Below are 27,665 nucleotides of genomic sequence, written 5' to 3'. Positions count from 1 at the left end.
CTCTAGCATAATCTGAATCAAATTCTTGTTTTAATCTGAAACAGGTCTCTCTTTATTAGGATTAGGATTCATCTCCATTTATATAAAATCATAGTACCCAATGCAACAGCAGAAATTCCTATTGTCCACTTCCAGTATATATTCTGTGAACGAAAATCAATAGAATTGGAAAATATGAATATTAATAACTATGAGAAACAATAATCATGAGCATACAAGCCACAATGGCTCTATTCATCTATCAACACTTAGTATATCCAGCAGAGATTGGAGAGACTACCAAAAGGCAAATAGACTGGAGCTGGAAAGAGCAAAAACAGAGAAGTAGAAGCAAGAAGGCATTATTTTAGCCCTGTGCTCTACTATCCTTCTGGATGATTATGGGGCTCCATTACCATCAACGTTTTCACGCTCGCCCACTTTCACATCAGCACAGAGTCATGAAAACCCTAAAGAAAAATAACACACCAGATCTTTCTCAAAAAATAACAGCATTTTAACGATGCACACCATTATTAATTTCAAATCCACAAACAAATTCAGGGGATTAACAGAGATGCCGTAAATTGAGAATCTCCATAACTTGCTGGGTGATTTACTTTGCTTGTGCTTCACACAAATATCATTTCACCCTTAGCTTCCCAGTTATTTTAAAGAGCTTGCGAGATTTTCACATTAATTGCTCATTAAACTTGCCTGAGAAAGTTAATTGGTAATTAAGAGTGCAAGAACCATTTTACCAATCTCGTAATTGTTAATTCAATGCTAATCAACTTCGCTAGCTCAGAAAGGGAACAATTTAAAGTATTCAATCTCATTCCTGCATGTAGTAAATTGTCATACGAGATTTCTTTCAAAATTTAAAATGTATTTTTTTCTTACTGTTCCTTTGTCTCTTTTTTCACTCTTTCTCAAACCTATCTTTCCCTCTTTATTTCTCTTTCTGTATCTGACTTGACTCAAATTCACCCTGTTTCTCCACCATTCTTCTGTTTCTTTCCCAATCCTTAAATCTCATTGGTTACGGAGATACACTTTGATCTTACTGTTCTCTTAAGGTCCCAGATGCCCTGATGCCCTCATCAGCTCACATTTCCACCAGGTTACGCGCAACATTTCTCAAGCCAAAAGATGCAGGAAAAGCTCTAACAAACGTTGCGTGCTGTAAGATGCTCTGCTCTATCAAGACCCGGCCTATAATTTTTCCAGGGTTGCTGTGGCTTTTCCGTCAAAGTTTTAGCAGGCAATAGCGATAAACCATGGTGAAAATGTTTCCCTATGTACTTAGGTCTTGGACTGCAACTTGACCAATAGGCAAGAGTATTACCAACTGAATGAGGCTGACAGTGATGGTAAGGGATTTCTAAGGGAAAAGTGAAAATGGTTACAGAGTAATTGAAATGGATTCAGAAAATCAACAGGCAAAGATTTTAAATTCTGGAATGAGTATTTTAAACAAAGTGACTCCCGACAATGCGTCCGGCGTGCCAATGTCTTCAGAGCACTCCCAGCTGTGCACAAGTACAGAATGGTCTCTTGCTCTCAGTAAGGTGCTGTGCATGCGCAACCTACGTTCTTGCCAGGAGTAATATGTGCATGCGCGTGAAAAAGGCATCGCGCAGCCACACTGGAACGTCATCCAGCCCCACCGCCCGGTGGGAACCCAACTTCCCCCCTTCCCCAGTCTCTCACTCGCAGTCTCCCCTCCCCTCCCCGACCCTGCCTATCCCTATCTTGCTGCACTCTCTCTCCCCTGCTTCCCCCAGGGGGGGAGGCGGGGGACGCGGGAGGGAGGAGGCGGGAGTGAAAGACTGATAGGGATGAAGCGGCGAGGCCTGGAGCGAGTGGCCAATGGGGGGGTGGGCTTTGAAGTGGCGAGCGGACTGAGCGACTGATGGGGATGAAGCGGCGAGGGGGAGCAAGTGGCCAACAGGTGGGAGTTGAAGCAGGGAGCAAGTGGCTGAGGGAAGGAAGCAGCGAGGCCAGGAACGAGCGGCGAGCAGACAGGTGCGGGAAGCAGCGCCAGGGAAGAGAAGCGGGATATTGTTTGGGATGAGATCGCAGCTACTGAATTTAATTTGTTCTTTATGATGAATTGAGCAGCACCATCTTTATTCCTGGCAGCTGCCTAAAATGTCACAGACAGTGATCTTTCAGTGCATGAAGCTACATTTGCGCATGTGCAAGTACTGCACCACACATAGTGGTTCCGTTGTCAGCAAACGCAGCCTATTTTAAATGGGAAGTCAGAAACATAGATTGCAGTTTATTTTCTCTAACCTGAAGCATTTGGGCTGTTTTCCATGTTGATGATGTTTAATTTTAAAGGGACAGCCAGCTGAAACAGTGGGATCCCACCGCCATTAACAGAACTGGATTTAATTCTGCTATTTGGTAGCTGGGTATATAGTTTGTACATTAGTTTATATATTAATTGAGACCGAAAGCCAGTTCTTGTTTTGCCCCATCTCAGTCCTGAATGAAAGGAGCAGATGTTGGATGTATCCAGTAATGTTTAACAGAGTTACAGCTCCATCTAGTAGATAATACAGTGAGGTCATTTATACCATTTCTCGGGGCTTCTGCTGTAGTTATTTTGGGAGATCAGGAGAATCGCAATGGAAATGCTATCCCAGTGATTCTACTGAAGGCTAACGTTAAAACTAAATGTATTAGTTGAACTAGACCAGCAAATTATAAGTGCTCCTACATCATGTTATATGCAAAGAAGACTTAGAACTTGAGAGAGGAAATAGAGGACTGGACAGAGTCAGGCAGAGCAACAACAACCTGTGTTTAAACAGCACAGTTGATACAGAATGTGTGCCAAGGCACTTAACAGAGCGAAGAGAGAGAAAAAAAATAAGAACAGAGATACGAAGCAATGGAAGAAGTGAAGTGATCAGGAGGGGTAATGAAAAGATTGGTCAAAAAGATGGGTTTTAAAAGGATCATAAAGATGGTGAGAGAAGCAGAGAGGAGGAAGGTTTTAAAAAAAAATAAAAGACTTGCATTTATATAGCACCTTTCATGACCCCCGGCCCTCCCAAAGTCTCTGGATTGGGCGATGAATGCATGACCTTCTGACTGAGAATCACAGCTGACACTTGGGGAGACAGCTCCAGAGAGAAGGGCCAAATTACCTGGAATAGCTACCACCAACAGTCAGAAAATGAGAGGGAGGAATGAACAAAAAGCAAGTGTTAGATAATTGACGGATGTGAGAGAGGATATAAAACCAGAGGTGGTTGTAGAGATACCATGGGCTGAGGCCATGAAGAGGAGGAAAAGAATTTTAAACTTAATGCATTGGAGGACTGGGCCCAATGTAAGTCAGCAAGATGGGGGTGAGGGGTATGTCAGACTTAATCCAACAATTTAGGTAATTAAATTTTGGACCAGTTGGTGTTCATGGAGGTTGAGATACGATTGAAGATTTCATTTGAGAAATCAAGCCTGGAAATGGCAAAGCATTGGTAAGGGTTTCACCAGAGGATGGGCAGAAGCAGGTAACATTGTAGAGGTGCAAATAAGCTAGCTTGGATGGCTTAACTAGGAAGAAGGCTCTTATATAAATGCAGTAGGTGGAAGGCAGGAATCTAATATATTTGGAGCAGGTAATACACAGTACTAACAGCACACACAGATTATTTCACCCAACTAATCTAAGCCAGGATTTATGCTGCACCTAAGGCTCCTCCTACCCTTCTTCATCTAATTCTATCAACAAATCCTTCTCTTCCTTCCTCCCTCCTGTACTTATCTAGCCTTCCCTGAAATGTATCAGGCTTCTCTGGTACAATCACAAGCAGAGAATGGAGAAGAACTGCCTTTTTGAGCAAGAATTCTTAAGCATTCCACATACCCGTAAACACCAACAGTGCAGCTGGAACTTATGGGAGCTTGTTCATGTTACAGTCTGTTTAAGCAGATAACACAGAAGTTGCCATGTTTCTCTTTTAAAATACTGCACAGTATATTAAATCATACGCCCTGTGCCAATCAATACCATTGTTGATCTTTTCCTCAGTATCAATGGATTTAAATTCAAAGAGAATTCAGGCATTTTGGGCCTAATAGGTGAATAACAGAAAATCTCTCATACCCACGTCCAAGGCATATAAATCAGATTCTGATGGGAAAAGACTCAAGGCAAGGTTCTAGCAGTTTGTTGTTCTGGAAAAACACCTCCTGATTCCCATCCATTCCAGTGGGCTGGATTTTAAGAGCCCGCCACCAATCTCGGCAGCGAGCTCATAAAATGGTGGCCCGTAAGCGTGGGCTGCACGACAAAGAGCCGCCGCGATCTCACGATTTGATTTAATTGGCAGGGCTGCCCGTACCCCCCCCCCCTGCTCAATCTCTTGGAGGGGGTGATTTGTCCAACCCGTCAACGGCATCAGCTGCCTGTGCCCAATTGCTGCCGCCATTTTAAAGAGCAGCCAGCCCTGCCGGTCAATTCGAATTTTTAAAGATACATTCCCCCCCGCCTCAAAATTTATTTAAATAAATTTCTAATGCCCCTTTCCCACCCCCCAACAATAATTACATTAACTATTTGCTCACCCCCACCCAAAACAATTACCTTTTAAATCTGACCTTCCCCCCCAACAGACTGCACAAAATTTAAAGTTCACCCCTCCTCACCATCCCCTACATCCATTATGTTTATTTGACCCCATTTTACCCACCCCCCCCCCCCCCCCGCACTGAAAATATTAACTTCTCCCCCCTCCCCACCAGTGTTATGTCCCCTTTCCCCAGATGGGGAATTGAAGGCGTAGAAGTGCCGGCTGCCGCACCGAAGATCGCAGCGGGCCCAGAAGATTTAAGGCAAGTTCATTTAAATTTATGCATATTATTAGTTTAAATATTGAAATCCAAGTTCCGTTGCCCAGTGGCGGGGTGGGAGGCCGCCACAGAGCCTTGCCGCCGCTGGGAGGATCGGGCCAGGCCCTCCCGGCATCGGCCTCCATGGCGGACCACTGCCAGGCCCATCTTTCTGCACCCACCCCCGCCACGGAGCCCGACATCGAGGTCTTGGTAAAATCCAGCCCAGTCAGTGGGTAATTTCAAGCCTACCTTAAAGGACTTCTGCCTAGTGGCTTGTCGTCGTGAGCTGACGTCTCCAAATTTCTCTGTAATAACAGATATTTTCTGTTTTTTCCACGTGCTAATAATAGTCTTAATTTCCTCTTTAATTTCCTGGAGGTGTAAATAATGACACACAATGACATTGTTTAACAGGGAGTGGCATTGCATTACATGGTCTCAAGTATTGTTACATCCCAAAATTACATTCTTAGGCATAGCCATGCTGAATTTCTGAGAATTTAGCCTTGGTAGCTTAAGAAAAAAAAGAGAACATGGAATAAGGAAAATCTATTCAAGCCATTAAACCACCCCCTGCACAAACTATATATAACTTATCCTCTCGACTTATTCAAGATCCTGAGGGCTAGTTAATATCTTGAATGGGTGGGCTGTCTTATGAGGAAAGACTGGACAGGCCAGGCTTGTATCCACTGGAATTTAGAAGAGTAAGAGGTGACTTGATTGAAACACATAAGATCCTGAGGGGTCTTGACAGGGTGGATGTGGAAAGGATGTTTCCCCTTGTGGGAGAATCTAGAACTCGGGGGCACTGTTTAAAAATAAGGGACAGAGATGAGGAGAAATTTTTCTCTCTCAGGGGTTCGTGAGTCTTTGGAACTCTCTTCCTCAAAAGGCGGTGGAAGCAGAGACTTTGAATATTTTTAAGGCAGAGGTAGATAGATTCTTGATAAGCAAGGGGGTGAAAGGTTATCAGGAGTAGGCGGGAATCTGGAGTAATCAGTTCAGCCATGAACTTATTGAATGACAGAGCAGGCTCGAGGGGCTGAGTGGCCTACCCCTGCACCTAATTCATATGTTTATATCTATGTATGTTAGTTCTGCATAATTCCTCCCAGAAGTTCAGAATGTCTATTTGATATTTTATTCATTCACGGGATTGGGCACGGCTGGCAAGGCCAGCATTATTGTCCAACTCTAAGTGCCCTCAAGAAGGTGGTGGGTGAGCCACCTTCTCGAACCACTGCAGTCTGTGTAGTGAAGATACTCCCAAAGTGCTCCTAAGTAGGGAGTTCCAGGATTTTGACCCAGCGATGATGAAGGGATGGCGATATATTCCAAGTCAATTTGGTGTGCGATTTGGATGGGAACTTGAAGGTGGTAGTGGTCCCATATGCTGCTTCTCTTGTTTTTCTATGTGGTAGAGGTCGAGGGTTTGGGAGATGCTGTCAAAGGAGCTTTGGCACGTTGCTGCAATGCATCTGATACAGCGTGCCTGTGGTGAAGGGAGTGAATGTTTAAAGGTGATGGCTGGGGTGCCAATTAAGGGGGCTGCTTTGTCCTGGATGGTGTCGAGTGTCTTGAGTGTTGGAGCAAGTGGATAGTATTCCATCACACTCCTGAGCCATGCCTAATAAATGGTGGAAAGGCTTTGGAGAGTCAGGAGGTCACTTGCTGCAGAATTCCCAGTCTCTGACCTGCTCTTGTAGCTACAGTATTTACGTGGCTGGTCCAGTTAAATTTTTAGTTGAAATCAACAGCAGGGTATTGATGGTGGGGGATTCGACGATGGTAATGACAGTGAATGTCAAGAGGAGATCGTCAGACTTTCCCTTGTTTCCTTACTAAATACTATAATTGGAAAGAACATAAAGACCACTCACTGGGTGCTCTGGCTGTACAGCTAAGGCTTTCTTTAGGAAGACAATGGAAAGGGGATATATCTGCTGCATTGCCAACACCTGAATAAAATGCAAACAAATTGTTCATTGCAGCCCATGATATTCTAAACATGTGCAGTGTTGCAAAGAAAGCTGCAGCTAATGAATAACAGACTTACCTTCCCCTTCCTGAATAAGGCCTTGCAGTGTTGAGGCCGGTGCTGCAAGACAACATCACAGCAAGAGATCGTCTCCTTTAAGTTTCCTGTCTTTAAATGACAGGCTGCCATATTGCTGTAACATTTCACTTTCTCATCAAGAAGCATGTCCTTTTGTTCAAGTTTTATCTCACCTTAAAAAAGGCATAATATGAATGTGCCATTCTTAGAAATTTCATACTGACAGATATTTAGTCCAGCTAAAATAAAAGCAAAATACTGCGGATGCTGGAAATCTGAAACAAAAACAAGAAATGCTGGAGTCACTCAGCAGGTCTGGCAGCATCTGTGGAAAGAGAAGCAGAGTGACCCGAAACGTTAACTCTGCTTCTCTTTCCACAGATGCTGCCAGACCTGCTGAGTGACTCCAGCATTTCTTGTTTTTGCTTTAGTCCAGCTAACCCTGATTATGCTCAATCTTTATTATGCCTGGATTCACATCCCTGCTTGTAAGAAGACAGGCCGGTAGCCCACTCGCAGATCTCTACTAATAACCCAACCGTCCATCTCAAAGCTCCTGCCAAGATGATGGTGGCTAGAGCACCAGCATCAAAGGGATGGTAAGTTGTTCAACACCACTACCGACCCATTTATAATGTGCGGCTACAGTTAAAATCAGCCCCTGCCACCAAGCAGCAGTGCTCCAGCAGCAGTCCCACCATTTCAAAATCCTAACAGGAAATATCAAAAGGACCTAGGGAAAGTGTAGGGAAATTGAATTGGTCGATTCTCCAATTGAAGAAAAGGAGCTGCTGGTTGGCAGGTGCTTTTGTCTGACATTGAACAAGAGGAGCAGAAGGGGAAAAAGGTACACAGAAATGGGATTGGATGTACATTATGCACTAGCCCAGCAGGTAACCTACCCTCATTACATCAAAGTTCCTCAGCCCAACCCACAAGGAAATATAACCTCTAATAGCAAGTATAGTGAGGCACCTCATGAATTAGTTTAGTTTAGAGATGCAGCACTGAAACAGGCCCTTTGGCCCACCGAGTCTGTGCCGACCATCAACCACCCATTTATACTAATCCTACACTGATCCCATATTCCCACCACATCCCCACCACCTACCTATATTAGTGGCAATTTATAATGGCCAATTTACCTACCAACCTGCAAGTCTTTTGGCTTGTGGGAGGAAACCGGAGCACCCGGAGAAAACCCACGCAGACACAGGGAGAACTTGCAAACTCCACACAGGCAGTACCCAGAATTGAACCCGGGTCGCTGGAGCTGTGAGGCTGCGGTGCTAACCACTGCGCCACTGTGCCACCCCAATTGTATTGAAAGAAACTGATCTGTATTGCACTTTATGTAATGTCAAATTTGAACTGTTATGGAATGTGCTTTTACAAATTTTATGAAGTATATTTTTTGGGGGAAAGAGATCTCTCATTAGACTACAACTCAGCCCACCAGGAACTGTCCAATTTGGCTCAATCCACTCCATGCCAGCCCACGAGGACCCTCCTTCCAATTAGACTGAACCTACGCCACCACCAAGAATCCAATCTACTAAGAATACGTCCACTGGACTCTATCTACTTAGCATGAGTTCATTAACCTAAATGTAACATGACCAGCTTGCTAGGAAGTTCCCCATTATCGTACACACCTGCACTATCCCAAACTACCACAGGTAAAAAGGCATTCAATTAACAAGAGTTATCAACTGTTACGAGAAAAGATAGAGATAGAAAATATGTTGGGGTTTTAATCTCAGGTATTGGTTGAGCTCATATGCTGAAGGATGCACTAAAGCTTGGGATAGCCGCCGCAAAGGCTCAATGGGGAAAGGCCACTGTGCAAGGTCCTCCCACCATAGCATACCGAGGGGCTGGAACAAATCTTAGAGTCATAGAGTCGTACAGCATAAAAACAGGCCCTTCAGCCCACTGCGTCCGTGCCAACCATAATGCCTAATCCCATCTGCCTGCATTAATTCCATATCCCTCTATGCCTTGCTCATTCAAGTACCTGTCCAGATGCTTCTTAAATGTTGCTACTGTTCCTGCCTCCAGCACCTCCACTGGCAGCTCATTCCAGATACCCACTATTCTTTGTGTGAAAAATTTACCCCTTTGATCCCCTTTAAACCTCCTCCCTCTCACCTTAAATTTATGCCCTCTCGTTTTAGTCACCCCTACCATGGGAAACAGACTTGGCTATCTACCCTATCTATGCCTCTCATAATTTTATATACCTCTATCATGTCCCCTCTCAGCCTCCTTCGCTCCAGGGAAAACAGACCCAGCCTATCCAATCTCTCTTTATAACTCAAGCCCTTAAACCAGGCAACATCCTTGTGAACCTTTTCTGCACCCTCTCTAGCTTAATCACATCTTTCCTGTAGTGCGGCGACCAGAACTGCACACAGTACTCCAAATGTGACCTAACCAACAATATGTACAACTGTAACATGACGTCCCAACTCTTGTACTCAATGCCTCGGCCGATGAAGGCAAGCATGCCATACGCCTTCTTCACCACCCTGTCTACCTGTGTTGCCACTTTCAGGGAATTATGTACTTGCACCCCAAGGTCTCTCTGCTCAACAACACTCCCAGGGCCCTGCCATTCACTGTATATGTCCTGCCCTGGTTTAACTTCCCAAAATGCATCACTTTGCACTTGTCTGTGTTAAATTCCATTTGCCAATCCCTTGCCCACTTTCCCAGTTGATCTATATCCTGTGTGACCTTAGACAACCTTCTTCACTGTCCACTATACCACCAATTTTGGTGTCATCTGCAAACTTATTAATCATGCCCCCTACATTCACATCCAAGTCATTAATATATATGACAAACAACAGAGGGCCCAGCACCGACCCCTGCGGCACACCATTGGTCACCGGCCTCCAATCTGAAAAACAACCCTCCACTACCACCCTCTGCCTCCTATCACCAAGCCAATTTAGTATCCAATTGGCTAGCTCACCCTGGATCCCATGTGCTCGAATCTTCCGGACCAGCCTACCATGCAGGACCTTGTCAAAGGCCTTGCTAAAGTCCATGTAGACAACGTCCTCCGCCCTGCCCTTGTCAATCCTCTTGGTCACCTCCTCGAAGAACTCAATCAAATTCGTGAGGCGTGATTTCCCACACACAAAGCCATCCTGACTATCCCTAATCAGACCTTGCCTTTCCAAATGCATATAAATCCTGTCTCTCAGAATCCCTTCCAATAACTTTCCCACCACTGATGTAAGGCTCACCGGCCTGTAGTTCCCTGGCTTATCCCTGCGGCCCTTCTTAAACAAAGGCACAACATTCGCTATCCTCCAGTCTTCAGGTACCTCACCCGTGGCTAACAATGATACAAAAATCTCTGCCAGGGCCCCAGCAATCTCCTCCCATAGAATCCTAGGATACAACTGGTCAGGCCCTGGGGATTATCCACTTTAATGTGCTTCAAAACCTCCAACACCTCCTCCTTTATAATATTGATATGCTCCAGGATATCGCTGTTCCCTCACTTGAACTCACTAGCTTCCATGACCTTCTCCACGGTAAATACAGACGAGAAGTATTCATTTCAGACCTCACCCGTTTCCCGTGGCTCCACACATAGATTACCACACTGATCCTTAAGGGGACCTACTTATAGAATCTTTAAGGATTCTCTTTCATCTTATCTGCCAGGGAAATCTCATGGTCCCTTTTTGCCCTCCTAATTTCCTTCTTAAGTGTACTCCTACATCCCCTATACTCTTCATGGGACTTGCTTGATCCCAGCTGCCTATACCTGAAATCCCTTGTCAACCAAGGTTCACTAAACTTGCCAGCCTTTCTCTTCAATCTAACAGGAACATGCCGGCCCTGAACTCTTCCTATCTCATTTTTAAAAGCCTCCCACTTGCCAGACGTCCCTTTACCTGTAAACAGCCTCTCCCATTCAACTTTTGAGAGTTCCTGTCTGATGCCATCGAAATTAGCCTTCCCCCATTTTAGGAGTTCAACTTGAGGACCAGTCCTATCCTTTTCCATAACTATCTTGAAGCTAATAGAGTTATGGTCACTGGTCCCAAAGTGCTCCCTCACTGACACATCAACCACCTGCCCAGCCTCATTTCCTTTTTTTAAAATCATTCATGGGATGTGGGCATTGCTGGCCAGGCCAGCATTTATTGCCCATCCCTAATTGACCTTGAGAAGTTGGTGGTGAGCTGCCTTCTTGAACCGCTGCAGTCCATTTCGGGTAGGTATACCCACAGTGCTGTTAGGAAGGGAGTTCCAGGATTTTGACCTAGCGACAGTGAAGGAATGGCGATATAGTTCCAAGTCAGGATGGTGTGTGACTTGCAGGGGAACTTGCAGGTGGTGGTGTTCCCATGCATTTGCTGCCCTTGTCCTTCTAGTTGGTAGAGGTCGCGGGTTTGGAAGGTGCTGTCTAAGGAGCCTTGGTGCATTGCTGCAGTGCATCTTGTAGATGGTACACACTGCTGCCACTGTGCGTCGGTGGTGGAGGGGGTGAATGTTTATGGATGGGGTGCCAATCAAGTGGGCTGCTTTGTCCTGGATGGTGTTGTGCTTCTTGAGTGTTGTTGGAGCTGCACCCATCCAGGCAAGTGGAGAGTATTCCATCACATTTCTGACTTGTGCCTTGTCGATGATGGACAGGCTTTGGGGAGTCAGGAGGTGAGTTACTCGCCTCAGGATTCCTAGCCTCTGACCTGCTCTTGTAGCCACAGTATTTATATAGCTACTCCAGTTCAGTTTCTGGTCAATGGTAGCCCCGAGGATGTTGATAGTGGGGGATTCAGCGATGGTAATGCCATTGAATGTCAAGGGGAGATGGTTAGATTCTCTCTTGTTGGAGATGGTCATTGCCTGGCACTTGTGTGGCGCGAATGTTACTTGCCTCTTATCAGCCCAAGCCTGGATATTGTCCAAGTCTTGCTGCATTTCTACACGGACTGCTTCAGTATCTGAGGAGTCACGAATGGTGCGGAACATTGTGCAATCATCAGCGAACATCCCCACTTCTGACCTTATGATTGAAGGAAGGTCATTGATGAAACAACTGAAGATGCTTGGGCCTAGGACACTACCCTGAGGAACTCCTGCAGTGATGTCCTGGAGCTGAGATGATTGACCTCCAACAACCACAACCATCTTCCTTTGCGCTAGGTATGACTCCAGCCTGCGGAGGGTTTTCCCCCTGATTCCCATTGACCTCAGTTTTGCTAGGGCTCCTTGATGCCCTTCTCGGTCAAATGCTGCCTTGATGTCAAGGGCAGTCACTCTCACCTCACCTCTTGAGTTCAGCTCTTTTGTTCATGTTTGAACCAAGGCTGTAATGAGGTCAGGAGCTGAGTGGCCCTGGCAGAACCCAAACTGAGGGTCACTGAGCAGGTTATTGCTAAGCAAGCGCCGCTTGATGGCACCATTGATGACACCTTCCATCACTTTACTGATGATTGAGAGTAGGCTGATGGGGCAGTAATTGGCCAGGTTGGACTTGTCCTGCTTTTAGTGTACAGGACATACCTGGGCAATTTTCCACATTGCAGGGTAGATGCCAGTGTTGTAGCTGTACTGGAACAGCTTGGCTAGGGGCGCGGCAAGTTCTGGAGCACAAGTTTTCAGTACTATTGCCGGAATATTGTCGGGGCCCATTGCTTTTGCAGTATCCAGTGCTTTCAGTCATTTCTTGATATCACGCAGAGTGAATCGAATTGGCTGAAGTTTGGCATCTGTGATGCTGGGGACTTCAGGAGGAGGCCGAGATGGATCATCAACTCGGCAATTCTGGCTGAAGATTGTTGCAAATGCTTCAGCCTTATCTTTAGCACTGATGTGCTGGGCTCCCCCATCATTGAGGATGGGGATATTTGTGGAGCCGCCTCCTCCAGTTAGTTGTTTAATTGTCCACAACCATTCACGGCTGGATGTGGCAGGCCTGCAGAGCTTAGATCTGATCCGTTGGTTATGGGATCGCTTAGCTCTGTCTATTGCATGCTGTTTACGCAGTTTGGCACGCAAGTAGTCCTGTGTTGTAGCTTCACCAGACTGACACCTCATTTTGAGGTATGCCTGGTGCTGCTCCTGGCATGCCCTCCTGCACTCTTCATTGAACCAGGATTGGTCTCCTGGCTTGATGGTAATGGTAGAGTGGGGGATATGCCGGGCCATGAGGTTACAGATTGTGGTTGAATACAATTCTGCTGCTGCTGATGGCCCACAGCGCCTCATGGATGCCCAGTTTTGCATTGTTAGATCTGTTCGAAATCTATCCCATTTAACACGGTGGTAGTGCCACACAACACGATGGACGGTATCCTCGATGTGAAGGTGGGACTCCGTCTCCACAAGGACTGTGGGGTGGTCACTCCTACCAATACTGTCATGGACAGATGCATCTGCGGCAGGCAGATTGGTGAGGACGAGGTTGTGTATGTTTTCCCCTCTTGTTGGTTCCCTCACCACCTGCCGCATACCCAGGCTAGCAGATATGTCCTTTAGGACTCGGCCAGCTCGGTCAGTAGTGGTGCTACCGAGCCACTCTTGGTGATGGACATTGAGGTCCCCCACCCAGAGTACATTTTGTGCCCTCGCCACCCTCAGTGCTTCCTCCAAGTGCTGTTCAACATGGAGGAGTACTGACTCATCAGCTGAAGGAGGACGGTAGGTGGTAATCAGCAGGAGGTTTCCTTGTCCATAGGTGGTAATCAGCAGGAGGTTTCCTTGTCCATGTTTGATCTGATGCCATGAGACTTCATGGGGTCCAGAGTCGATGTTGAGGACTCCCAGGGCAGCTCCCTCCCTACTGTATTCCTAAGAGGAGGTCAAGTGTAGCCTCTTCTCTAGTCGGGCCATCCACATACTGCTTCAGAAAACTATCCTGGACACACTTAACAAATTCTTCCCCATCTGATCCCTTAGCACTTAGGCAGTCTCAGTCAATATTAGGGAAGTTAAAATCACCTGCTATTGCAACCCTATAATTCCTACCCCCATCTGTGACTTCGCTACATATATGCTGCTCCAATTCCCTCTTGACTATTGGGAGGCCGATCATATAATCCTATCAAAGTGATCACCCCTTTCTTATTTCTACGTTCTACCCATATGGCCTCGCTGGTCGTTCCTCCCGGGATAACCTCTCTAAGAACTGCCGTGATGTCTTCCCTAATCAATACTACAACTCCCCCTCCTCTCTTACCTCCACCTCTGTCACGCCGGAAGCATCGGTACCCCGGAACATTGAGCTGCCAGTCCTGCCCATCCCTCAACCACGTTTCCATAATAGCTATAATATCACAATCCCATGTACCAATTCATGCTCTGAGTTCATCTGCCTTACCTGTAAGGCTTCTTGCATTAAAGTAAATGCAGTTTAGCCTACCAGACCTTCCACGCTCCCTGTCCTGCCCCTGCCCGGCCTGCCTCCTGGAATTGCTTGTTTTAACCTCTACATTTGCCTCAACTATCTCATCGGAGAGACTACTACTTTGGGACCCACCGCCCTGCCAGACTAGTTTAAACCCTCCCGAGTAGTAACAGCAAACCTCCCCGCAAGGATATTGGTCCCCTTCCAGTTCAGATGCAACCCGTCCCTCTTGTACAGGTCACCTCTGCACCAGAAAAGATCCGAATGATCCAAGTAGCTGAAGCCCTCCCGCCTACACCAGCTCTTCAGCCATGCATTAATTTGCCTTATCCTCCTATTCCTACCCTGACTAGCACGTGGCACAGGGAGTAATCCTGAGATTACAACCCTAGAGGTCCTGCTTTTAAACTTTCTGCCTAACTCCCTATATTCACTTTGCAGGACCTCATCTCTCTTCCTGCCTATGTCGTTAGTACCAATTTGGACCACGACCTCTGGCTGCTCACCCTCCCCTTTCAGAAGTGCAAAACCTCTCTGGCTCTATGCATCAAAAATGTTTTTGCTATGTAATACAAATGTACATTGTATATAAAATGGAATGGTAAGGGTTGTGAGGCACCTCATGTTCTGTATCAAAAGAATCTGATCTCTATTGCACTTTCTGAAATGTCCACTTTGAACAGTTTTGTAATGTATTCCTTTTTACTAATTTTATGAATAAAGCATATTTTTGGAAAGAAAATCGATTGAGCTCAAGTTGACTACACTTCAGTACCTGTGGAGCTTGAATCTATGATCTTCAATGCACAAGTATAGGTAAAGAGTGCCAGTTGATAGTCCTTACTCTGGAAATAGTTATTGCCTTTTTCCCGCTCCCTATTGATTAATTCCAGCTGCTCTTCCTCTGATTTTTCGTTTATACGGGTTCCACGGAACGACAGGAGTTTCACTTCAAGGAGTCGTCTAGATCCTGGTGGATGGCTGAGGGCATGCAAAGGCACAAGAGTTTTACTTGGTAGCAGTGCAACTTATTCTGCAATATGCACATTTATGAAGTTTAATTGATTTTATGGTGGGGCAGAAGAAATTCGTTCGCCTCCGCTGAGTTGATTCCCCGGAGACAGGCAGCACCACAGGTTACTACCAGCACAGGTTTCTTCGATGATATCAATGAGGAAACCTGTGCGGGTCATGCAGGTGGCAGCCCGCAACACTGCCTGCCCCCAAGGAATCAACGTAAGTGTGCATAGGGGAACGAATTGCTCCTCCATCATGTTCAAATGCATTGCATCATCACTTGCATGACGCCATTGTGTTGAAAATTATGCCAACCTCCTACACTCTCCAATATTTCTGTTGTCCAGGATAATTAACTTGCCCACATTTACTGCTGCTAGCCTTCTAAAGATTGAGAAGAATTCAATCCCAGGACACCAGAGGGTCCCTCCCTAGTCCATTTAAAAGGAAAATGTTGATGTTAGCTTGCACCAGTGCAATAGAAATAACATTCTTCTGGACTGATCTTGTATTGCAGGTGCCTTGAGAACCACCAAAGTACAGATGAGCTGTCCTGCAGGACCAGGAATATATCAATCATACAAAGTGCTAATCATATGAATCCATGAGTCTTTGTGAAGAACACAGCACAAACACATTGGGTCGAATGGTCTCCTTTGTGCCATAAATTTTCTATGTTTCTATGTCATCTCTATGAATATTAGGTCAAACAGAATTGCTAATGGAGGATAAGTCATCTTCATCTTGATCCAGCACAAAGGGGTTAATATATTGGTATTAGGCACAGTAAATGACCTATTGGGCTGAATCCTAACTCCCAAAACTGGGTGGGTTGAGGTTAGTTCAGAGGTTAAAATTCAAAAAATCTGAAACTGGAATCCAACCCACCTTGAACACGTCCACTTCCAGTTTTAACAGAGGCGAGACAAGGGGCGGATGACCAATCCACTCACAGGAGGTGTGTTGGTTATTTAAAAATTATAATACTGTGTGCCTTCATTTTAACTCATTTTATTTTTAACTCGTGTCGGCTGGGCTTCCTGAGCCTCAGGAAACCCAGCAGGTGAAAGGAGGTGAGAAAGGTTGAATGCATGAGCTAAGTGCCTTTACTTTGCTGGTGAGCCAGGAGGAGCAGGAGTGTTTCCTTCAGGCACAACAATCTACCCAGTAAGATACTCCCACACCCACAATCTATCTGCTCCCCCAACTCGCCATTCTCGACCAGCATCAGACACCCACCCCCCCCACCCCCACCCCTGATCACCATATGATTCCCCCCCATGACACCCACAATCAGACCCCCGCTCTGCGATTGGACCAACCCACCCAATCGGACACCTGACCCCCACAATCTCTCCTCACCATTGCTCACTAGACCTACCTGCTCTGAGGCCAGCTTGGCTGCAGGATTTCCAACCTGTCAGGCCTCTAAGCTGTAAATCAGCTGGCTGTGGTTGGGAAACATATAGAAAAAATCTAAAGATATTCCCCCATTAAAAACTGGAGGACATTCAGGAAACCTATACTTCCAGATTTCCAGGCATCAAAACACCCCACCACCACCACCACTGCACAGAACATGTCTTCAAGCTAAAACTCTTGTATAATATGGAAAACACCCACTTAATGAACAAGGCATCTGGACTAAACTTTGAACATGGATACAGAAAGGCATTCAATTAAGAAAAATCAATCACTAAAATTCTTGAGTTATCAGGTGCTCATTCAAAGATCATGTCTGCCTCAACTGACACATTGTTATTGCAGCATGCAACTTCCTGTCAATAGATGTAATCAGTGACCTTTTACGTTGTCTCTATCCACTTTACTCAACATTCAAGAGGAATATTAGCCCACAGCTGTCATACTATTTCTAGATCCCTCCCTTCCACATACATGATATTATTGCAAGCTAGAGTCATCATCCCAGTCGTTTTTCTGCTATAAAGGTGTTGCAGATGATCTCCTCCAAAAAGTCCACTCTGCTTAATTGATTTATGCAGTACCCAATTCTTCTGTGACCAGTCCCTGCTTTCCCAGTAAACCTCTGTTAGCTCCCTGTCCATGTCCACCTTTGTACAGAAAGGAAGACACAAGTTCTTCCTATGACATAGAGACTCATGGAGCTTAGTACAAAAAAGGTTGAACTCAACATTAAACCTCTCAGATGAGAAACTCAACTTATCCCTTCTTCCCTACTTGGCCGAAGATGGGCGGTTCTATGTAGTTGCTAGGGCAAGGATTTCCCAGCAATCTTTTCTTGCTTACACAACTGAAACAGCTCTTGAACAAAGTAAACTGAGCCTTTTCTCTCATCAACATGCAATTTCAAACATTCCTTCAATGCAATCGAGTCACAGTAGAGTGTAACAAGCTAACACAGTTTGAAAATATTTCAATACATCCAACAATCAACACATTAACAAAACTGAAAGAAATTAGGTCATACCAAAGGATACTTACCCGTTGTCAGGCATGTTCAAGTCATAAATTTGTATATCACTGATAATACGGTAATCATCCACTTATTTAGTGTTTGAAGAGCTACCTGGGCATAATTGCACAAATTGTGTGGGCTGCTATTGCTTGCACAGTAGAATCACAATTTCCCAGATTTATCCAGCAAGCAGCTACGTTAAAAATCCTCACAAGTTTGACAGAACAAGGTGGAGTTATCCAGACAACAACTTAACCTTGTTTGTCATTACAACTGGAAATGCTGGCATACAGTGATCATCAGGCAGTTGCTGACCATCAGAATTGTTTCTGGGATATGTCTAAATTGGATTGAATGCCCAGTGTACGAAGCTCATCATCTATCAGAGTAGGTACAGGGGCAATGGTGATAACATTCACTTTGTGGTCGAGTATTAAGTAGTCAAGTGTTTGCAGCATAACGACTATACCTTGCGCAATGGAAATATGTCTAATTAACTAACATGAGTCAATACAATTAAACCTCTTGTTTGTCACTGATAATCTTCCAGCCAGTCAGCAAGTGTCCACAGCCACTAAGCGACTTCACTCCAAACTGCTAAATTAAGCACCTTAAATGCATACTCTGTGCGTAAGCTCAGACTGAAAACAACTTAAAGATCACGTCTAAGCAGTGCTTTGACCAAAAGCATACATAATATAGCCCCCCCCCAGATGGTGAGCTCCTGATTTGAAGTCTGCCACCACACTGGCCTACAGAAGAGAGAAGTGAAAAAGCCTAAAGCACTAGCAGTTTCATTCAAAACCCTAGTGCATTTAATGAAGCCCCTTCACGAGCTCTACAGATGCTGGGATAGGTATTATTCCTGAAATTCCCTTGTTTCTTTTCTCAGTAGACTATGGGAGAAGGAGCTGTCCTCACTTCCAGATCTGAAAATATTTGACAAGGGCCAGAGATAGTATTTAACAAATTACTAGCGATATAAATGAATAATGTTGTATAGAATCAATACAGGTTATATAGATTACAGTGGCGCAGTGGTTAGCACCGCAGCCTCACAGCTCCAGCGACCCGGGTTCAATTTTGGGTACTGCCTGTGTGGAGTTTGCAAGTTCTCCCTGTGTCTGCGTGGGTTTCCTCCAGGTGCTCCGGTTTCCTCCCACATGCCAAAGACTTGCAGGTTGATAGGTAAATTGGACATTATAAATTGCCACTAGTATAGGTAGGTGGTAGGGAAATATAGGGACAGGTGGGGATGTGGTAGGAATATGGAATTAGTGTAGGATTAGTATAAAATGGGTGGTTGATGGTCGGCACAGACTCGGTGGGCCGAAGGGCCTGTTTCAGTGCTGTATCTCTAAATCTAAAATCTAAAATTGAATTACATAACCGACCAATACTACATATTATATGGAATTAATATCCTGTTTATTATATAAGGACCATCACTGTTGATTTTACATTTAATTGAACTGAAGTCAGTGCTGAATTTCTCTGCACAGTATCAGTTTTCCCTCCTCCTGCCGTGGATAAAAGTTACTGATTAGGCGCATGATAGAGCCCTGAATCCCTGAATCAGCTTCCCATAACAACTCTCCCTTTGATGTCATTTTTTAATTAGGTCATGCCATTTTAATTTTCTGGGGAAAAATCTCATCTCAAAAATTCCTTGTTGCTCTGTCTCATACACAGTTACACAGAACAAAACAGCCATCCAATGAGCCTTTTGCCCAGTGCTTTAACACTTGGTGGTTTGAAATCGTCCTTAGACACAGTGTAGGGCGAGGGGAGAGACTGCCCATTGATATATGATTTAATTGTCTGGCATATTGTTTGAATACTAAGTTTACTGTGCACTCTCAGCAGGTGAGAGAGGAAGAAGCCCAGCAAAGGTAAGTTTCAAATTATTTTTGTGGGATTGGTAAGCAGCAGGTGTCCCAACGAAAGCAGTCTGGGCTGCATGCTGCCTATATGGAGCTCCCATCATCCATCCCTTCCTCCACCAAAGAGTCCGATCCCTTACTTTGTTGCAGACCAAGGCACCCTGACATTGACCAGCCTTAATCCAGTGAGCTGCATCAGGATAGCCATGTGACCCCCCACAGCTCACCAGTTTGACGTAAATGAGGCCGGGGTTCTGAAAATTGCAGCTTACTCTTCAGAGCCAGGACAGGCTGCTAGGAAGTGTTCTCCGCCAACTGGCCTCTCAAATATCAAAACCAGCCCATGTGGAGTTAGAGATGGGACTAACTTCAAAACTTTGGGGATGCTGTGCTTCGGCAACAGTATAAGCCCCATATATCAATAACTCATTTCCCGGCGGAGAAGCAGGAGAAGGTAGCGACTCTTCGGTGGGTAAGTGAAGGCAACAGGAGCTGTGTTTTAAAAGTTGTTTTATAATTTGTACTTACTGTTTTCCTTGTGTTCAAGTTACTTTTGGCGCGGGAGGAACCGGAAGCTGGACGGCAGCAAGGACTCCTGGGTAGGTATTTTCTTTAAAGGTGCGGAGCAGAGTTAACCCGAGACACTACACATGTAGTGTCTCAAACCCATCCTCTTCCTCTAACCTAATAATAAGACCCTTTTTACCCTCCTCCTCTAGCCAAAAAGGACTGAACAGGTAAGCTATTTCACTGTTTTTGTTAATATCTATATTTGTACTTAATTGGGGGGTAATTGAGTAAAAGAAATGGCAGCCAGGGGAGTGCAGTGCTCCTCCTGCAGTATGTTCGAGGTGAGGGGAACCTCCGGTGACCCTGCCGACTTCACCTGCTGGAAGTGCATCCGTCTCCAGCTCCTATCAGACCGTGTTAGGGAACTGGAGCTGGAGCTGGATGAACTGAGGATCATTCGGGAAGCTGAGGGGGTGATAGATAGAAGCTACAGGGATGTCGTTACTCCACAAAACAAAGGCAGCTGGGTAACAGTTAGAGGTGGGAAGAGGTCAGTGCAGGGATCTCCTGTGGTCGTTCCCCTCAGCAACAAGTATACAGTTTTAGATACTGTTGGGGGGGACGGCCTATCGGGGGCAGGCTGCAGTGAACGGGCCTCTGGCACGGGGTCCTGCACTGTGGCTCAGAAGGGAAGGAGGGAGAATGGGAGAGCACTAGTCATCGGGGACTCGATGGTGAGGAGTACCGACAGGCGGTTCTGTGGGCGCAAGCGAGACGCACGGATGGTTTGTTGCCTACCTGGTGCCAGGGTCCGTGATGTTTGTGATCGCGTCTTCAGGATCCTTAAAGGGGAGGGGGAGCAGCCAGAGGTCGTGGTGCACATTGGCACCAACGACGTAGGAAGGAAGGGTGGCACAGATGTTAGAAGTGAGTTTAGGGAGTTAGGCTGGAAGCTGAAAGCTCGGACGGACAGAGTTGTTATCTCTGGTTTGTTGCCGGCGCCACGTGATAGTGAGGCTAGGAATAGGGAGAGAGCACAGCTGAACACGTGGCTGCAGGAATGGTGTAGGAGAGAGGGCTTCCAGTTCTTGGATAATTGGACTGCATTCTGGGGAAGATGGGACCTGTTCAAACAGGACGGGCTGCATCTGAACCAGAGGGGCACCAATATCCTGGGAGGGAGGTTTGCTAGTACTGTTCGGGAGGGTTTAAACTAGTTTGGGAGGGGGATGGGAACCGGACTTGTAGTCCAGGGACCAGTGGGTCCACTCAGAAAGACAAAGAGTGTAGTGAGGTATTGGGGAAGGTAGCACTGTCGCAGAGGACAGATGGGCACGGAGAAGGGTTAAAGTGCGTATACTTCAACGCAAGAAGCATCAGGAATAAGGTGAGTGAATTGAAGGCGTGGATGGGCACTTGGGACTACGATGTTGTGGCCATCACTGAAACGTGGATAGGTGAGGGGGAGGAATGGTTCTTGGAGGTACCTGGTTATAGATGTTTTCATAAGATTAGGAATGGTGGTAAAAGAGGTGGGGGGGTGGCATTGTTAGTTAGAAATAGTGTAACAACTGCTGAAAGAATTTTCGAGGAGGATCTGCCGACTGAGGCACTGTGGGTTGAGGTCAGGAACAGGAAAGGAGCAGTCACCTTGATGGGAGTTTTCTATCGGCCCCCCAATAGCAGCAGGGAGGTGGAAGAGCAGATTGGGAAACAGATTTTGGAAAGGAGCAGAAGTCACAGGGTAGTAATTATGGGGGATTTCAACTTCCCAAATATTGATTGGCAACTCTTTAGATCGAATAGTTTGGATGGGGTAGTGTTTGTGCAGTATGTCCAGGAAGCTTTTCTGACTCAGTATGTAGACTGCCCGACCAGAGGGGAGGCAATATTGGATTTGGTACTAGGTAATGAACCAGGGCAAGTGATAGAGCTGTTGGTGGGCGAGCACTTTGGAGATAGTGATCACAATTCTGTAGCATTCACTGTGGTAATGGAGAGGGATAGGTATGTGCAACAGGGCAAGGTTTACAATTGGGGGAAGGGTAGATATGATGCTGTCAGGCAGGAACTGAGGAGCATAAGTTGGGAGCATATGCTGGCAGGGAAGGGCACGGTCGAAATGTGGAACTTTTTCAAGGAGCAGATAGTAGGGGCCACTGATAAGCATGTCCCTGTCAGACAGGGAAGGGATGGTCATGTGAGGGAACCGTGGTTGACAAGAGAGGTTGAGAGTCTTGTTAGGAAGAAGAAGGATGCGTATATAAGGTTGAGGAAAAAGGGCACAGGCATAGCTCTGGAGGGATACAAGATGGCCAGGAAGGATCTGAAGAAAGGGATTAGGAGAGCTAAGAGAGGGCATGAAAAATGCTTGGCGGGTAGGATAAAAGAAAACCCCAAGGCCTTTTACGCGTATGTCAGAAATATGAGGATGACTAGGGGGACCGTAGGTCCGGTCAAGGACAATAGCGGGAGACTGTGTGTTGAGCCGGAAGAGATAAGTGAGGTTTTGAATGAGTACTTCTCTTCGGTATTTACGAATGAGAAGGGGTGTATTACTGAAGAGGACGGTGTGAAACAGACTGGTAAGCTCGAGGAAGTGCTCGTTAGGAGGGAAGATGTGTTGGGGTTTTTGAATAACTTGAAGATAGACAAGTCTCCCGGGCCTGACGGGGTATATCCAAGGATGTTATGGGAAGCAAGGGATGAAATTGCAGAGCCGCTGGCAATGATCTTTTCATCTTCTCTGTTGACGGGGGTGGTACCAGGTGATTGGAGGGTGGCAAATGTTGTGCCCCTGTTCAAGAAAGGGAATAGGAACAACCCTGGGAATTACAGGCCAGTTAGTCTTACTTCGGTGGTAGGCAAGTTGATGGAAAAGGTGCTGAGGGATAGGATTTCTGAGCATCTGGGAAGACACTGCTTGATTCGGGACAGTCAGCACGGTTTTGTGAGGGGTAGGTCTTGCCTCACAAGCCTGATTGAATTCTTTGAGCAGGTGACCAAGCAAGTGGATGAGGGTAAACCAGTGGATGTGGTGTACATGGATTTTAGTAAGGCATTTGATAAGGTCCCCCATGGTAGACTTATGGAGAAAGTCAGGAGGCATGGGATAGTGGGGAATGTGGCCAGTTGGATTAAGAATTGGCTAACTGATAGAAGGCAGAGAGTGGTCTTAGATGGTAAATACTCAGCCTGGAGCCCAGTTACCAGTGGCGTGCCACAGGGATCAGTTCTGGGTCCTCTCCTGTTTGTGATTTTTATTAACGACTTGGATGAGGAAGTCGAAGGGTGGGTCAGTAAATTTGCAGATGATACAAAGGTTGGTGGAGTTGTGGATACCGAGGAGGGCTATTGTCGTCTGCAAAGGGACTTGGATAGGTTGCAGTGCTGGGCTGAAAAGTGGCAGATGGAGTTTAACCCTGAAAAGTGTGAGGTCGTCCATTTTGGAAGGACAAACACGAATGCAAAATACTGGGTTAACGGTAGGGTTCTTGGGCATGTGGAGGAGCAGAGAGACCTTGGGGTCTATGTGCATAGATCGTTGAAAGTTGCAACTCAAGTGGATAGGGCTGTGAAGAAGGCATATGGGGTGTTAGCGTTCATTAGCAGAGGGATTGAATTTAAGAGCCGTGAGGTGATGATGCAGCTGTACAGGACCTTGGTAAGGCCTCATTTGGAGTACTGTGTGCAGTTCTGGTCGCCTCATTTTAGGAAGGATGTGGAAGCCTTGGAGAGGGTGCAGAGGAGATTTACCAGGATGTTGCCTGGAATGGAGAATAAGTCTTACGAGGAAAGGCTGAACATTCTAGGCCTCTTCTCATTAGAACGGAGAAGGATGAGGGGTGACATGATAGAGGTTTATAAGATGATCAGGGGAATAGATAGGGTAGACAGTCAGAAACTTTTTCCCCGGGTGGAGCAAAGCGTTACAAGGGGTCATAAATTTAAGGTGAAGGGTGGGAGATATAAGGGGGATGTCAGGGGAAGGTTCTTTACCCAGAGAGTGGTCGGGGCATGGAATGCCTTGCCTGGGGAAGTTGTTGAGTCAGAAACTTTAGGGACTTTCAAACGGCTTTTAGATAGGTATATGGATAAAGGAGAATGATGGGGTATAGATTAAATTGTCCTTGACAGAGGACAAAGGATCGGCAGAACATCGTGGGCCGAAGGGCCTGTTCTGTGCTGTATTTTTCTATGTTCTATGTTCTATGTTCTATAATGACGCATCCAATCTTACCATCCTGAGCTTGAAGAACAAAATTTCACATCAGCAAGGATCAAAATGGTTTCCTCCAACTTCATCAAAGGAACACAGATCTCAAGAGCCTTGGAAACAGAAAGCAATTTTAACAGGGAAAGTAAGTGTAGTTACAATCTCCATGGATACATCTCAAATCCTACTGAACTGTATTGACCGAAATTGATAATTGCTCATGCTTCTTTAGGAGTTGTATCTTGTACTGATGAATCTTTGGGGAGTAGACTACTTTACATTGTTTGCACCCAAAAGCAGTATGAATAGGGATGATTTCACAATTCAGCGAAAAAAAACTGAGCTGGGTCACTGTGCTAGCAGTTGTCCCATTCAAAGAACAAAGAAAATTACAGCACAGGAACAGGCCCTTCGGCCCTCCAAGCCTGCGCCGATCCAGATCCTCTATCTAAACATGTCGCCTATTTTCTTAGGGTCTGTATCTCTTTGCTTCCTGCCCATTCATGTATCTGTCCAGATACATCTTAAAAGACGCTATCGTGCCCGCGTCTACCACCTCCGCTGGCAACGCGTTCCAGGCACCCACCACCCTCTGCGTAAAGAACTTTCCACGCATATGCCCCCTAAACTTTTCCCCTCGCACTTTGAACTCGTGACCCCTAGTAATTGAATCCCCCACTCTGGGAAAAAGCTTCTTGCTACCCACCCTGTCTATACCTCTCATGATTTTGTACACCTCAATCAGGTCCCCCCTCAACCTCCGTCTTTCTAATGAAAATAATCCTAATCTGCTCAACCTCTCTTCATAGCTAGCGCCCTCCATACCAGGCAACATCCTGGTGAACCTCCTCTGCACCCTCTCCAAAGCATCTACATCCTTTTGGTAATGTGGCGACCAGAACTGCACGCAGTATTCCAAATGTGGCCGAACCAAAGTCTTATACAACTGTAATATGACCTGCCAACCCTTGTACTCAATACCCCGTCCGATGAAGGAAAGCATGCCGTATGCCTTCTTGACCACTCTATTGACCTGCGTTGCCACCTTCAGGGAACAATGGACCTGAACACCCAAATCTCTCTGTACATCAATTTTCCCCAGGACTTTTCCATTTACTGTATAATTCGCTCTTGAATTGGATCTTCCAAAATGCATCACCTCGCATTTGCCCTGATTGAACTCCATCTGCCATGTTTCTGCCCAACTCTCCTATCTATTTATATTCTGCTGTATTCTCTGACAGTCCCCTTCACTATCTGCTACTCCACCAATCTTAGTGTCGTCTGCAAACTTGCTAATCAGACCACCTATACTTTCCTCCAAATCATTTATGTATATCACAAACAACAGTGGTCCCAGCATGGATCCCTGTGGAACACCACTGGTCACACGTCTCCATTTTGAGAAACTCCCTTCCACTGCTACTCTCTGTCTCCTGTTGCCCAGCCAGTTCTTTATCCATCTAGCTAGTACACCCTGGACCCCATGCGACTTCACTTTCTCCATCAGCCTACCATGGGGAACCTTATCAAACGCCTTACTGAAGTCCATGTATATGACATCTACAGCCCTTCCCTCATCAATCAACTTTGTGACTTCCTCAAAGAATTCTATTAAGTTGGTAAGACATGACCTTCCCTGCACAAAACCATGTTGCCTATCACTGATAAGCCCATTTTCTTCCAAATGGGAATAGATCCTATCCCTCAGTATCTTCTCCAGCAGCTTCCCTACCACTGACGTCAGGCTTACCGGTCTATAATTACCTGGATTATCCCTGCTACCCTTCTTAAACAAGGGGACAACATTAGCAATTCTCCAGTCCTCCGGGACCTCACCCGTGTTTAAGGATGCTGCAAAGATATCTCTTAAGGCCCCAGCTATTTCCTCTCTCGCTTCCCTCAGTAACCTGGGATAGATCCCATCCGGACCTGGGGACTTGTCCACCTTAATGCCTTTTAGAATACCCAACACTTCCTCCCTCCTTATGCCGACTTGACCTAGAGTAATCAAACATCTATCCCTAACCTCAACATCCGTCATGTCCCTCTCCTCGGTGAATACCGGTGCAAAGTACTCATTTAGAATCTCACCCATTTTCTCTAACTCCACGCATAACTTTCCTCCTTTGTCCTTGAGTGGGCCAATCCTTTCTCTAGTTACCCTCTTGCTCCTTATATATGAATAAAAGGCTTTGGGATTTTCCTTCACCCTGTTTGCTAAAGATATTTCATGACCCCTTTTCGCCCTCTTAATTCCTCGTTTCAGATTGGTCCTACATTCCCGATATTCTTTCAAAGCTTCGTCTTTCTTCAGCCTCCTGGACCTTATGTATGCTTCCTTTTTCCTCTTAGCTAGTCTCACAATTTCACAATTCATGGTGATGGGGGAATTAATCTCACCAAATTCAACAGTTGGCTCATTTAAATAATTATTGTGTGCTCCCTGCGCATTTTTCATGAGTGCAGTGAGTTCTGTGAATGAAAGGGGACATGGAGTCAAGAGAGCAGCTGATCTTAAAATGCTGCTGCTTCATTTTAACATTGGTGTTTACAGAAAGAAAGGAACAGGAGTAGGCCATTCAGCCTCTCGAGCCTCATTGATTTCTACCTCAACTCCATTTATCCATCTTTGCTCCATTTCCCTGATACCTATAATCAAAAAAATCTATCAATCTCAGTCTTGAAAATTACAATTAACTACAGCCTTTTGGAGGAGCGAGTTCCAGACTTTCACAATACGAACATACGAACACACGTACTCGGAGCAGAAGTAGGCCATTTGACCCATTCTCTAAGATCATGGCTGATCTGTTTGTGGACTCCACTTTCCTGCCTACCCCCAATACCCTTTGACTCCCTTGTTTGTCAATAATCTGTCTACCTCTGCCTTAAAAACATTCAATGACCCTGCCCTCCACCGCTCTCCGGAGAAGAGTGTTCCACAGACTCAAGACACTATGAGAGAAAAATTTCTCCTCATCTCTGTCTTAAATGGGATACCCCTTATTTTTAAACTGTGTCCCCTAGTTTTCGTCTCTTCCACAAGGGGAAACATCCTTTCAACATCCACCCTGTCAAGTCCCCTCAGGATCTTATATGTTTCAATAAGATAATCTTCTAAACTCCAATACAGACCCAACCTCTCCAACCTTCCTTAATAGATAACCCTTTCATCCCAGGAATCAGTCGAGTGAACCTTATCCTTTCTTAAGTAAGAAGACCAAAACTGTACACAATACTCTAAATGTCATTTGTACTTCTGCTTTGTTTGTTGTGGCTACATTAACCAGCAGGTGTGGAAAGTCATCAAGCAGTAGCGGGAAGAACTGCAT

The 27,665-nt window shown here is 45.7% G+C and overlaps 1 protein-coding gene across 1 annotated transcript; it reads right to left on the bottom strand.

The window, feature by feature from the left end:
* Positions 1–49: 49 nt before the first annotated feature.
* LOC137383040 (peptidyl-prolyl cis-trans isomerase FKBP8-like) lies at positions 50–27,665 on the bottom strand. Its single transcript, XM_068055639.1, has 7 exons — positions 27,573–27,665; positions 24,355–24,443; positions 15,043–15,248; positions 6,893–7,065; positions 6,717–6,794; positions 5,083–5,205; positions 50–143 (listed from the first exon to the last, which is right to left on the bottom strand). Exons 1-7 carry the CDS (start codon positions 27,663–27,665, stop codon positions 69–71), a joined length of 837 nt encoding a protein of 278 aa, XP_067911740.1. The 3' UTR covers positions 50–68.

This window comes from Heterodontus francisci, chromosome 23, assembly GCF_036365525.1.
Source record: "Heterodontus francisci isolate sHetFra1 chromosome 23, sHetFra1.hap1, whole genome shotgun sequence".
NCBI lineage: Eukaryota > Metazoa > Chordata > Chondrichthyes > Heterodontiformes > Heterodontidae > Heterodontus > Heterodontus francisci.
This window is presented reverse-complemented; position numbering and strand designations above follow the sequence as displayed.

Excerpts from the sequence above, each read along its gene's own strand:
- LOC137383040 (XM_068055639.1), bottom strand. The coding sequence starts at position 27,665 with ATGCAGTTCTTCCCGCTACTGCTTGATGACTTTCCACACCTGCTGGTT. Across the intron at positions 24,444-27,572 it reads AAGTACAAATGACATTTAGA|GCTCTTGAGATCTGTGTTCC; the intron begins GTATTGTGTACA and ends TCTGTTTCCAAG. Across the intron at positions 5,206-6,716 it reads CTGTACAGCCAGAGCACCCA|GAAATTAAAGAGGAAATTAA; the intron begins GTGAGTGGTCTT and ends TTACACCTCCAG.